At 40.8% G+C, this 14,646-nt stretch overlaps 1 protein-coding gene across 1 annotated transcript; it reads left to right on the top strand.

Annotated features, from left to right (window-relative positions):
- Positions 1-147: 147 nt before the first annotated feature.
- bag5 (BCL2 associated athanogene 5) lies at positions 148-12,718 on the top strand. Its single transcript, XM_034137966.1, is given in 8 exon segments — positions 148-297; positions 4,658-4,805; positions 4,807-4,863; positions 4,865-4,942; positions 4,944-5,048; positions 5,050-5,130; positions 5,132-5,556; positions 6,669-12,718. Coding segments are annotated over 8 exon segments (1,464 nt in total). The 5' UTR covers positions 148-265; the 3' UTR covers positions 7,207-12,718.
- Positions 12,719-14,646: the final 1,928 nt, after the last annotated feature.

Here is a 14,646-nt window from a genome sequence, read left to right as displayed (position 1 = left end):
CTTTTAAAATCATCTTTATGTTTCAGTAAGATATATATTTGTATATGAAGTTGTTTTTAAAGCGATAGTCGGTGTAGGATTACCCTCTGGTAGTCTGTGGGAGGGGCGACACACACACACCAGCCCGACCGCAGTCAGTCTTTAGGTGCTGAAGCTGACCGGAGCATCACGGACTCTCTCTCCCGTATTTCGGGGGGTAAATCTGGGGGCCACTTTGCTCCACACCCCGCCCTTCTGTGGCTGATGGAAACAGACATCCGTAGAAATGTGCGCGAATATGTTCGGCGTTTTGAAAAGGTGAGAAATAGATCTGTGTGTGTGCAAAAGCCTATGACAGGAGATGCTTCGATGTGTGTTCGTGCACGGTGTGTGTGTGTGTGTGTGTATTTTGCATATACCTTCGCAGCCAAATATTGGGATTTCATATGGCGACATAATGCGCAAAGCCGTGCAGGACCGGTGCATGCAGCCATGCAGGAGGGTGTGTTTTGAAAGGTTTCATAGCAAAAAGCATGGTGGGTGGTGGTCTCGATTGATTGCATGTTACCTCCAGCTCAATTAATATTGTGTGCGACTCATGGGTGGGAAGATTCCTACTAGCAAACGTATTACTTGATCACATCAGCCTCCCCTTTTTTGCTTGTCTCTCTTGGATCAAATTAAGGCACGAGGTGTTTGCCAGGCGTGCAGTGGATTTCGCTGAGATTATCCTAATGAATACTCAGATTTGTGAACCAGCCCATCGCCCTCTTACATAAAAGTAATTTAGGGAATGCTGCAAACACAATGCTGTCTATTCCACTAAGTGTTGTTGATGCTGTGAATAACAAACCTTCATATTGCGTGGGCTTTGTGTTGATATGTAACATGCACATCATGCTTTCAGACTGATAATGACTTCCCTCCCCTGAGCCATGTTCTGCTGCGAAAAACGACTAAATGTTATCGTGATCCTGCAGATATGGAAACTGCACTTTGATGTAGGCATTTCTGGATTATTGGGAACCATTTCCTTCACTTTTGACCTTTTCTTTGCCTGTTTTTAAAGCCTTTAGCTGGATTTATTGTAATGCTGGAGCTGGTTCTTTATCTCAGTAGATTTAAGGTTAGCATGGATGGATTACTGATCCAGGGGTCAAGGGTCAGGGCTTGTGTGAGAGCTGACTGTTATTCACATTGATGTTTTTAAAGTCAGTTTAGAGTAGGAATGACTTGATTGTAGTTTTTGCTCCTACTAAAAGTATTTTAAAATCTATCCTGCCCACGAAATCAAGCTGCACAGCATACCGAGGATAGAGTAAACAATTATTTCAAATAGAGTAACATTAAAAAAGGGACTTAAACCAGAAAATTCAAACGGAGAGAAATGAGACAGATCTACACTGGGTTGCAAAAACAACACCGCAAAATAACTACAAAGAGATACAAAATACATGAGGCACAAACGCTGACAGACAAAAGATTAAAAGACTACAACAACATGAACTCAACCAATACAAACAGACACAAAACCACAGAGAATAACCTGTATATACTGAAGCTTATAAGAAAAATGAAGTTGGTGTACAACACCAGAGGAATAACAGTCTTTACCTGGATGTAAACATCCTTATAATTAAATATTGAATTGTTTAAAAATGTAGAAATAAACCCATTATGTTGTGTCAAAAGATAGTTCAACAGCCTAAACGAGTAAACCTGTTAAAAATCAGACTGACATTTTGTAAATGTTGTTGAATTGGGATATGGGTATTTCCTTTTGCTCGCACACTTCCTGCACGAGTGTGGAAACTAATGTTTTTCATATTTTGGGTGTTATTCAGTTTATTTCCTCCTCAGTATTTAAAGCCTGATGGACAGGATGGATTCTGTTCATGTGGATTAAAGATATTTCACCATCATGTCAGTCAGCCAACCAGCCGGATAGAAATGAATATAAATGGTTGTCATGTGGGTGTTCCTCTTGTCGAGACGAAATGTAGGTTAACCTCATTCGTTTTCCTGCATGATTTGTAAGGGGTAAGAATTTCATATGAATGTATTATATGGGCATTTGTTCTTGTTTAATCTGAAGCTGGTATGTCATGTGAGTTAAGTGAGAAATGCAATGAAAGAGGTCAGGAAAAGTCCTTAGACTACTTCTCATTCAAGTAGAGGGATACGTTTATGTTAAAGGTGACCTATCATGTAAAATGCACTTTTTGATGTCTTTTATACATAAATATGTCCCCGGTGTGTCGGAACTCACGCAGCGTCAGAAAATAAAACCCTCTCTCTTTTCCTCCGTACCCAAATCTCTAAAAACGGGGGTACAACAGAGCTGATCCAGATTTGCGTCCGATATGACGTCATATCGGCAATGCAGACCCACAGCACTATCAGAAACGTTTCTATCAGAAACAATGCCCGACTGTTTTGGACGTAATATTGTCGGTGCATGTTTACATTAGCATCGCTAACACTCAGAGCTAACCTGTACTGGAGAGCATGTGTGTGAAGAAGCAGGAAATAAAAAGGAACTCACCTTGTGGTATAACCGGCAAGAGAGAAAGCCTTTGAGCTCCATACTGTTTCAGAAATAATCCTTGATAATCCATGATATGGCGTTTCATCACGGCAGAATCTGCCGGTAGAATCTCCCGCATGAGCAGGCATAAGCAGGCATAAGCTCCGCCCCTCTTTTTTTTTTAATCAATTTCCTCTTTTTTAAAGCTTTATACCCAAAATCAGCACTTTTGAAACAGGAAGTGAAATAAAGGGATATGAGGCATGGCTAGAATGGGTGATCTGTTTGGTATTTTGAGCAAAACACTTCATAGACATGTTTTTTATATATTTTTATATATCTGAGACCTATGCTATTGCCTAACAATAGCATGATAGGTGACCTTTAAAGGCTGTTTATAGCACCGTTTATTTTGGGGTCTTCTTGGTTTCAAAGATGTATTGGCCCTAACAAGGCAAATAAACCCCGTTCATGCATATGTAAGTAGAATCTCATCACAAAGTTTAGAAGCACACAATTATATTGAGCTTTTCAAGTAAATAGGTCTGTTGAAATAAGTAACCAGCGGAAAGAAATCCCTTTTAATATCCGTTTAAACATTTCCTGGTTAAATAAAGTTATTATCACAGTGTACACTCCTACCTCACTGCAGCAGGGTGAAATAGCTGGAGGTTATTTAGCTGTTACTCTAACTTTTTAGATTTTGCAAATGTGGTTGTTGCTAGACTACATTTGTTCTTGGCAGATATCTATTTGGATATTAGCCTTTGGCAGATATATCAGTATCAGTATCAGCACAGTTTTAGGGGTAATTCTGAAAAGGCATTACCTGTAGTCCATCATTCAGAGAGCATTTAAAGTATATGTTTTAACTGTAATGCATCCACATGCAGGTTAGTCAATATATATATATATTATATATATATTATATATATAAAAATATAAAAGTAAAAAGATTAATCTTTACTGATATATTGGTATCAGAAATATACACAAAAACTAGCTTTAAAAAATCAGTTACAGTTCGAGGAGCACATTTTATTTTTCACAAGATGAAGCTGCAACAAATTGAACATTGCAGGTTTAGTGAAGGGACATTTTCAGATAGATAAGGCTGGTTAACTTATCACGAAACTGGCAGCAAGTTGGAAAGTGACAGCTCAGTGGTGGAGTATTGGGATTTCTCTCACATCAAATGGATTATTCTCATGTTTAATGACTCAGCCTCCAGGCATTTCTGACATGACAGAACTGCCTGCAGAGTGGAGATACAACACTTTATCCGTGGCTTATTTTTCGTCCTATGATATATACATTTTCTTTGGTGCCAGAGTGGGCGGTGGTCTCTGGTGCAACACAACATCCATTGTGTTTGAATCAGAAGGTTATAACTGTAATGCAGATATGCTTTTGTTCCCACTGGAGATGCAGAGAAAGATGTTCACCTTTGTTTCCAATGCAGAAATGCAACATTATTTACATATTTAGTAGAATGTAAGAACAGGGCTAAAATAGGGCTGCACAATATCAATATTACTTGCGTTAATTCAACCATGTATATTAAATTGTACTCGGTTCTGCCTTTCTGCTGCTTTCACTTTACTGCTGAACTACAACAATTGCTTGTATAATTATTTTTAAAGAATTCCCACATTCTTGTAGTGAACAAAATGATCATTGAATAGTTCTTTAGCACTGTCTTAATGTTCTTTATGTCTCTTGTAAAGCACTTTAAATTGACTTGTTGAACTGCAATATAAATTAAACTTGCCTTTACCATTTACAAGGCACGAATACAAAATGTATATATTGCAAATATTTACTGCAATGTCGCAGTTTCGAATGATGTGTAAAGTGTGCAAGGTGATTACGATAAATGCTCATAGCATTTACAATTGACCACGTTGTTGTCATTTCCTCTGGAGTTGGTGGGTATTTGAATGTTTGGTTAAGGTTGCACAGTCTGTCTTCATGCCAGCTGCAGTGGCAGGGTTCCAGACAATAGTTGGAGGTCTCGTTGTTCCAGTGTTGGCTGTGAATATCTGAAAAGGAAGTTTTGAAGTAATCCGCCCATTCTGGGAAACAATGTCATCTCTGCTGAGGCTCTGCTCTGAAGTGTTTCTCATTGTTCTGACTTTCCCTCCTCTGCAGCCTGTTTGGGAAGCCCTTTGATGGAGGGAAGAGGATGGACCATGGCGCCCAGCAACATCAGCAGCATCACCCCATGGAGCAGCAGCAGCAGTCGTACCACCAGCAGCACCCGGCCATGATGCGGCTGTACGAGGTCCAGAAGGAGGTTCAGGTCCCTGGGGTCGGCGGTCTGCACCTTCAGCGGCCTGCAGCACGACCGCGACTACAAAGCGAGTCGAGCGCGAGCTGACGCGCCTGCTGCTGGAGGTGGACAAGGTCGACACGGAGGGCAAACCAGAGCTGCAGGGGCGCGGAGAAAAGAGCCGCACAGGAAGTGGAAGGCCTTCTGCGATACCTGGAGGAGAACGCCACGCACCCGTCCCGCATCGCCATAGAAGATCTGAGCAACGAGGGCGCGGCAGCTGGTGGACGACCGCGTGGTGGCGCCTCACGCTCGGGAGGCGTGGCTGAAAATAAACGACGAGCTGGTGGAACGCCCTGCAGGAGATAATCCTGAGGCTCACCCAGGTGAAGACGGAGGGGAGGGTGCCGCTCCGAAAGGCGCGATACCGGGCGCTGACTCGAATGTGCGCGGTGCAGGATGTGGTGGAGGGGCGCACCCAACAGCAGACCCTCTCCCTGCCGCTGTCCGGGGAGACCCACGAGGCGGTGAACCTCATCAACCAGGTGATGGTGAAGGTGAGCGTGGCCGCAGTCATGGTGGCTCTGCTGATGGGGCTGAGCGGCAGGGACAGCTGCGCTCACCTGTCCCGCATCCTGACGGAGATGCAGGTGGAGCTGGATGCTCTGGATGTTTCCGGGAATGCGGCGATCAGAAACTACAGGAAGCAGGTGGTGGAGGAGATAAACGGGCTGCTGAAACATCTGGACCTGGAGGGGGAGGGAGAGGACACCCGCAGGTAGGCTCCACTCAAAGGACGGATCAGGGCAATAACTAATACTGACTAACTCATAAGAAAATAACCACATACAATTTCTCTGCCTGCAGTCAGATAGACTTCCCAACAGTTTCCTAACTGACTAAAATGACCCGGAAGTATCTCAGTGGTATCCCTGATAACATTGGGTCAAATAATTGTAATGCTAAGGAAAGGAGCTTCAATGCTTTCTTTCTTAGCTGCATTAGCATAGTGTAAGTGCAATCTGCTTAGCTGCGTGTTTGTTTTCTCTTAAGTACTTATGAATTCTCCTTCACATCCTTACTTGAGCTGATGGAAAAGTACTGGACAAACTATTTTTGACTATTTGACCGCTAGTCCAAGATGAGGTCTTCAAATACAAGTTTAATTTGATGTAAAACAGAGAAACAACTATATATTTGAGATGCTGTCTCTTGTCAGTTTTGTATAAAAAAATGTGTATTCAATTATCAAAATATTTTGCAGCTCTACTTCAAGTACCTTGTTTTGGTTGTAAAAAACTGTCCAAAACCCGAATATATTTAAATTAATGTCATACAAGACTAAAAATAACAGTTGAGAACCATTTTGGTGCATCTGTTCATCAACAACTTTCTCAGCAGAATACAACTACATTTAACTTTAAATAAAGTTTACATTGTGCTGTGATGATGGGCTGATGGAGCCTGGGTGGTGGACTGGAGGAGGGACTGATTTGAATTATTCTACACTGAGAGGTGTAAATTAGACTCACAACACCAGAGAAGCGCTGATGGTAATAAAACGCCTACCGACTACGTTATAATGCAGAAACACAGACTGCAGCACTGATTCAAGAACCACTTAATCATAGTAAAACAAAACAATAAATAAATGAGGTAATATACATTTAAATAAGTTATGGTTTTGGCTGCAGAATGTCCTCAAAAGCACCCTTAACACTTAAGGTATTTAAAAGACATATGTTCTATAATATTCATAAATATATAATATGTACCCTAAGTACCCCCTAAAAATACTTAGGTGTTCAAACCGTATTGAATCAGATACTACAGTGAGTGATTGAAGATCAGGAGTGTTCATTGCAGTGATTCAGTGTTTGCCTCTTTCAGATACGACCTGGGGCAGAACAACTCTATCCGTGAGATCGAGGCAGTGCGTGCTCACGTGTTCCACCTGCGAGAGGGCGTCCTGCGGCACTGCATGATGGGAGATCTGAGCTTCAGGCCCAAAGCGGAGCTGCAGAGCCTCCTCACTCACCTGGACCAGGTGGACACGGCCAAGAACCCGTGCATCCGAGAGGCCCGCCGCCGCGCCGTGGTGGAGGTCCAGGCCATCATCACCTTCCTGGACCTCCGCGAGGCTTTAGCGCGCCGCCAGCCGGGCACCGAGCACCCTGCGCACCGGGCCGTGTGGCTGGTGCTCGGCAGCCTCTCGGACCTCCAGGCTCAGGCGCTGGGCTTCGATGGCAAGCGCATGGAAAAGAGCTACATGATGCTGGAGGAGCTGCTGACCAAACAGCTGCTGGCGCTGGACGCCGTGGACCCGCAGGGCGACGAGACCACCAAGATGGCGCGGAAACAGGCGGTGAAGTTCGCCCAAAACATTCTCAACTACCTGGACATGAAGACGGACGGGTGGGAGTATTGATAAAGGCGGAAACACCGGATGGGACTTCGCTGCAGGAACGAAAGGATCTGTGTGTAAATAAAACAAAAAAAACGTATCATTCCACGGGCTGTAAATATTGACTCCAACCCCCAGAATGCATTGCAGCAGCGCTTTTCTTTCATCTCTTTGTGGTAGTCGTGGCCGATCCAAGAAGAACACATTTTATGGAACACACACTTCAGTGCTCTCTGAAGGTTTTCTTTTTAAAAATCTCCCTGTACGTGTGTGTGAGGGTGTGTGTGCGAGTTACCGTCCGTCGTACTTGGTGTGTTTGTGTGTGTTAAAGCCTGCTGCCAAAGCTCTTGAATAATGCCTGTTCTCGTGGTTGTGTGTGTCCTCCAGACTGCACTTGATATTGATAAAGTGTGATAGATTGCGTCGCAGTAGCTTCCCTGTCTGGTCTGGTTTTAATTTAAGTTGCTGATGGAGCATGTGTTAAATACAGTGACCTAATTGTGGCTCGTTTCCTGATGGTTGGATGCCAATTTTAGGCATCAGAAGGATAGAAAATAGTCACATTTTGGAGCATTTTTTGTTAATTTCTTGCTGCAGTTTTGTTTTGAAATCAAGTTTGGTCTATTCAGAAAAGCAGAAGACGTGAGCAAACTTAAACTTCAGAGAAACTGAAATTTATTTGGGGTATTTTTGAGAAGCAGCATGAAAAGGCGTAGATGTGGAGCGGAGGTGTTTCCACACACTGGCATCGAAGCCAGGTCATCTGTGTTCAAACAGTTGGAAATCGTTTGCATTACGGTCACTCCCCACTGTGTGACCCTGTTGGTTTACCTTCTCCGTATTTATCACCCCAGCTGTCGTTGGCAAGCGGTCAAACGACACGCTGAGATACAGATAAAGCTAGCTGGAAAAAATCTGTCATCTTGTGTGAGAGGATGTTGGAAAGGTTTCCCCTCGCTGCTCGTGTCGTCTGTCTGGAAATGTTTGTTGTGACTTTGTGTGGGGCTATAAATGGATCAGGTTTTTTAGAAATTCAGAGACAGAAGAGGCAGATTTTTTTTCTTTGCTGCTGCTGCTTTTTGTTTCTACCCACCACTGCTTTCTACTGAGTGACTGTGAGACGTCCCCCAGGGAGAGGGAGGGAAAGGAGGGAGAAAGGGTGAGGTGGTGATCTACTCTGGATTGACACATCAAGGCTGAATCTCACCCAGCGGTCGGGACGAGAGAGGTGATGGTGATCGCAGCCGACACATCCTTCTAGAAACTTCTCGAGACGGTGGGAGGGGGAGAGAAAGTCCCAAAAATCTTCGTGCCTTTATTTTCACCCTTCCCTGTGTACCGGTAGGTTTGTGTATAGAAAAAGCAGCCTTTGCTCATTTTGATATTTAACGCTGAAGCACCGAATGTGTTTGTGGAGAGCACCTTGGCTGTCATCACAACAAGAAATGTGCACTACTTGTCAGAAAGTGTGGCCCTTTTAGATTCAGTATTTGTTCCCCGATGATAAACGACTAAAAGGTGAAGTTGTTCTGGTCAATAATCTTCTGTAACACAGGATGACAACGCCTCTTCTGCAGCCCGTGAGTCACGGTGTGATTTCACACTGCAAGCAGCCACGGGCAGATCTCTGGCTCTGAAAGCTATTTGGCAACATGAGCCTGAATACAAGATGACAAAACTAAATAATTAGTTCATTTCTATACAGCTTCCTGCTGACCTCTGAACATGTTGTTTCTGAGAAAGTATTTAGGAAGCCCTTTACTGCCAATGTGATGAAATATTAAAAGATTCAGTCATTATAATGAGAAACTCTTCAAAAAAAGGACTTGGTATCACAAAATAATGACTTAATATAAAAAAAATAATGACTTCATAATTATATTCCATTAATGTAATATGTATACATCTAAAGTGGGCCATTCTGCACGATTGGTACTTTTACTTTTAGTACTTAAACTTGCTTATGAATTAAAAAAACCTCAGTATGGACATTTCTGATTGCTGGCTGCTAGCAGTGTGAAACACAAAACATCAAATAAATCCCTGCAATAACTCGTAAAATATGATTAAAGCAACAAAGCTTAATGAAATACCAGCTGCCTAGAAAGACAATCTGTGTATTACTGCTTTTTATACAAAAGACCCCACAAAACCATGTCCCAGTGAAGACCCACAGACCAGTTTTATGTGCATTGAGCTGCATTTTCTGGCACAAAGCCTGCCGCTCGGCCTCCTGGGTAATGAGCTGACTCATACGGGAGGAAATTCAATTAAACAAAGTTCATTAAACATCATCAGCCGGCTGCAACAGATGCTTTCTCCGACCAAACCAACCCGGACACACCTTAAGTTCACATGCTCTTTTTTGTATGCAGTATTATATATATATAAATAATGTACATTTAGTTACTGCATTTCTGTAAATTGTTCTTAAGCATTCATTTGAAGGATTTATCAAACGTTTTACACTGTATAAAGGAATTAGATCTTTTTTTTTTGTCTAGTCCGTTCGATGCCTTCTTTTTTCTTTTTTTTTACTCCGTGTTAGTGATGAGTGGGCGTTCTGGCAACCAATATATATTCAGTGGTTGAAAAGTACAAATGTAGAAAGGATGGCCGTGAGGTAAAGCACCATTTTATAAAGGTTTTGCAAGAGTTTTGTGAGAAAAGGAAGCAAGAAGGCGTCAGAGAAAATCCCAAATATCACCACTACTACTCCTGTTATTTTGTTCAGTAAATATACAGACTGTAGTTTGAAGATTTACAAAACAATTGAACGTGTTAGAAATTGGATTTGATAACAGTAATATGATGCATTTGTGTGGCTGTATGCGGAAAGGACTTTCAATTGTCAAGTGTTATTCATTCCGTAGGTCATGTAAACACTTTAGTATGAATACGGTCTTTTTTATTCGCAAAAATGCAACATCTTTTGCATGTAAACAAAGTAATTTATGCATTTTATATGATGGATCAGACTCTGATAAACAAATCATTAATAGACACAGCCATTGACGGTTTTGGGATTTTCTTGGGATTGTTTGACGTTTGTTTGAAGATGAAAAATGTAAAATATTACCGGTTCAGACTCGATAGTCCTAAAACTGCTTATATAAAAAATACACAGTGTTTAACTACCTATTTATTTTTGGTGAAAAGAAAGTGAAAAAATATGTCAATTGTTACAAAAAGTCGCATTAATAGGGTCAATAAAACTGTGGGGATTATTATTACATTTAAAAATATCCTACAAAAGAAGTTACTTGGTCTTGACAGTCTTCTCCACCCAGACATCTTGTATACACACACACACGCACGATGGGCCACTAAAAGCCGCTCGGGGTCGTGCAGACTGTCTAAACTTGGTGGCATGAGTCCATTAGTCGGAGAGTTTCAGAGATTCATCCCTGGAGGTTTTTCGAGGTGGCTTCTGACGTCAATCCCTTTACAGGACGATGCATGTACGCACAGAGAACAAAGTGGGTGACTTACAGATTTAAATATTTAATTTTCCTGATCCTGGATTGAATGTAGTCATTAAGGAATGTTTTGTTCTCTGGATTTCAAAGTACCAAAGTTGTTTCAGAAACCTTTAATGTTCCCGGGACAATATGGAGGATTATGGTGATGAAGGAGAAGCTGGAGAGTTGTACGTATCTGAAAAGCATTTTGACAGAATTGGTGTTTAAAGAGCAACTTAACACCACCCAAAAATGATGCGTGCTGTGTTTAGAGTGCAAAAAACACTTTTGAGCTTGTTAAGTTGCATTTTGAAGATCAGCAGCAAGTTGCACCAGTTGATTGTAAGTTTGAGTCTAAGGTAAACACTAAATGCTACAAAATGTTCATTTGCAGTAATGTAATCTGTCCTTTAGTGCAGGAAAGTAACTGAACATAACTATTCCATACTATGGTACTTTATACTCCTACTACACATAACAGAGGCATATTGTGATTTCACTCCACTAAATGTATTTGAGCGCTAACCTAACTCAAATATGATCCATTTAAACGGATTAAACCAACCAACATAAATAGTTCAAATGAACCAACAGCAACATTAAAGTACAGTTTGCATATCAATGCGTTAATAATAATGATCCAATATTATAATATTAGTCGACACGCATGAATTGTGCATCATTTGCAGCTGCTATATGACCCTGATTCATAAAACATGTATGCACTAAAGATTTAACAACCAAAACACACCCATACAGTCTTGCAGCTGAGTACAATCAGCCCTTTTTTTTGCAAAAGGAGATCGACGTAATCATTTGTTCATTCTTTCATATAATAACTTTATTTTTTCATTCCTTTTTTTCATGTATTTTTCCAGAAATAACCTATTTTTAACACAAATGTCATTTCATCCTGTCACTGCATCCCATGATAAATTGAGTTTGAGCAGACACCAATTTCTAAATGTGCTGCCAGCTCTTTGATGACACTAATACTTTCACTGTAACTGTATTTGTATCAGAGCTGATGTTTGTTCATTGGAGCACTGAGGCTCATTTGCATAAAAAGTAGCCAATTATGCACCAAATGTATACATGTTACATGATTTAAATTGTGCTGGAGCTTGGCAGTGCAGTTGCTAATACTTCTGTACTTTTAATTGATATTCTGAATGCAAGACCTTTACCTGTAACAGAGTATTTCTACACTGTGATATTTTACTCAAGTAAAGGATTTGAATATTTCTTCCACCAGTGCTGTATACTTATGCAACAAATATGAATACTACTGCAACATGTATGTATTCTCTTTCCAAGCCTCTCTTATATTTGTCAGGATTCCTCACACATCCTTTTGTTATTGACAAAATAGGCTAGCTGTTTCCACTCGTTTCCAGTCTTTGTGCTAAGCTAAGTTAGCCCGATGCTAATTTAACTTGAAAGTGATATCTTTGTAACTTTCAACAAAGAAAATTAAACCGAAAATGTTCCCCCAAAATTTGTAATTTAATGATAATTTCATATTAAGCGTATTTGTGAAAACCTGTTTTTACTAACAATTTATAGCGATAATTCTTCTTAGATCAGACTTTTCACTTACTGGTGCAACATCCCGCTCGATCGTACCACACAGGTCAAAGGTCAATTGCTTGGTTATGGAAATATATGAAAATATGTGACCAATATGATGGGTGGATGATGTAGTAGAAATCCACCAGGAGGTAGAAAATCTTGCTTATTAAGCTTAAGAAAATATTTATTTTATTTAAGCACACTTTTCATGTTCCTTAGTTACTGTCTGTTATAACTGCTCTGCCTTTCTTTCTGCAAAATGACAGGAATGTGTTCTGTGATGAAAAAAAAGGGTATAATATTTCATTTATTTTTCCAAAATCTGTTCTCTTAAGTCGCCTTTAACTGCATTGATTGTGACAGGCTTTTGCTGTTTCTCCCTTTCGAGATATGCGCTTGTACAAAAAGCACACTGAGACTTTGTGTGAATGCTCCCTGGATGGTTGTGTTTGGAATTTGTATTCCCTCTGCAAAATAAAGACGGCGTGTCTTGATCAGTGTTATGTTATGTGTTTCTTTCCCTGGCCGTTCCTTTAGATCACAAACTTATTAAAATGCAGACTCATGGTCATTTTAAGGAAGCATACAGCAGGATAAAAGACATTTCATGCAACATAAAGTCACTCTGCTGGAGGTTGGGCATTAAACTTTTAGGTGATGCTCTCATTCAGAGTAAAAGGGGGGGGGGGTTAGTGTCTCTCGATAAAGGGCACTTTATTTTATCTGTGACGCAGTGATTTTAGTCAGTGTAACCATGAAGCATCTACTCGAAGTGCTCTGAATGTTAGTTATGCGCTTTAAGCAAGGGCTTATGAAGATTTAGAGAGATTAGCATTTGTTTTGTAAGAGTCTATTGAGAAAATGTACATGTATTAGTGCAAAATTTACTTTGATTAATTTAAAGAGGACCTATCATGCAAAATGCACTTTTTGATGTCTTTTATACATAAATATGTGTCCCCGGTGTGTCGGGGAACTCACGCAGCGTCAGAAAATAAAACCCTCTCTCTTTTCCTCCGTACCCAAATCTCTAAAAACGGGGGTACAACAGAGCTGATCCAGATTTGCGTCCGATATGACGTAATATCGGAAATGTGGACCCACGGCCCAATCAGAAAGTTGCTATCAGAAACAATGCCCGACTATTTTGGACGTAATATGGTCGGTGCATGTTTACATTAGCATCGCTAACACTCAGAGCTAACCTGTACTGGAGAGCATGTGTGTGAAGAAGCAGGAAATAAAAAGGAACTCACCTTGTGGTATAACCGGCAAGAGAGAAAGCCTTTGTGCTCCATACTGTTTCAGAAATAACTCTTGATAATCCATGATATGGCATTTCATCACGGCAGTATTTAGTTTAGACAGTAGCTGAGGGTCCCGCATGAGCTCAGCCCCCTCCTTTCTTTTTTTTAATACATTTTTTATTTTTTTAAAGCTTTATATGCCAAATCAGCACTTTTGAAACAGGAAGTGAAATAGAGGGATATGAGGCATGGCTAGAATGGGTGATCGGTTTGGTATTTTGAGCAAAACACTTCATAGACATGTTTTTTATATATTTGTATATATCTGAGACCTATGCTATTGCCTAAAAATAGCATGATAGGTGACCTTGAAGAGGTTTTAATCAATACAATCAGTAAAAGGAAAATGGCAGTATGTTAAAGGGACACTTTGGACGTTTTTAAATGTAATTGTATGAGGTATTTATTCATGGTCAGGGTATTACCTAGAGTAGAGGTCTGCACGCCCCAATTTAGAAAAAAAGAAACAGGTGATAGAAGAAGATAGAAGTAAAGAAATGCATACTTCTGTGGACAGTGGAAGTTTCAACATTATTTTAAAAACAACAATATTGGTTTAAGAGTATGCTATATTTAGAAAATGTTCACCACTTCACCTAACTTACAGATCTGAAGCTGTTATATCCACACTACAGGAGCTGTTGGTCTATCGCTGCTTTGATTGGTTCATTTGTTTGAGTTGCTGTGGGACTTCATGTTCTAAAGGATTTGGTTAGATGCACAACATAAACACATGAATTAAAGGTAGGGTAGGTAAGAATGGAGAAACCAGCTCGAGTGCGCTAGAATTTGAGTACGCAGCCGGAAAAAATCTGCCCCTTCCTTCAGACTTCCTTACAGAGCCCCTCCTCCAACACACACGAACGCGCACATGACCAATGAGGGCACGAGATAAGTTTGTGCACAGATGGAAGGCTGACAGGCAGGTAGGCCATCCAGTTATTTTAGCTGGGCCGGCTAAAATGATTGGTCGTACTTTTTACAGTACTACGGCTTCCACAGATGTATTTATTGCCAAAGCATTTAATGTATTCATTGCTATCGGGATGTTAAGAGCATTCCATGGAATATAACAAAAAGTGTTTCTGAAGTGAATTACCTACCCCACCTTTAACTGATGGCAG

This window comes from Trematomus bernacchii, unplaced genomic scaffold (assembly GCF_902827165.1).
Source record: "Trematomus bernacchii unplaced genomic scaffold, fTreBer1.1, whole genome shotgun sequence".
In the NCBI taxonomy this organism is placed as follows: domain Eukaryota; kingdom Metazoa; phylum Chordata; class Actinopteri; order Perciformes; family Nototheniidae; genus Trematomus; species Trematomus bernacchii.
The sequence above is the reverse complement of the archived record's forward strand: the minus strand, read 5'-3'. Positions and strand labels throughout refer to the sequence as shown.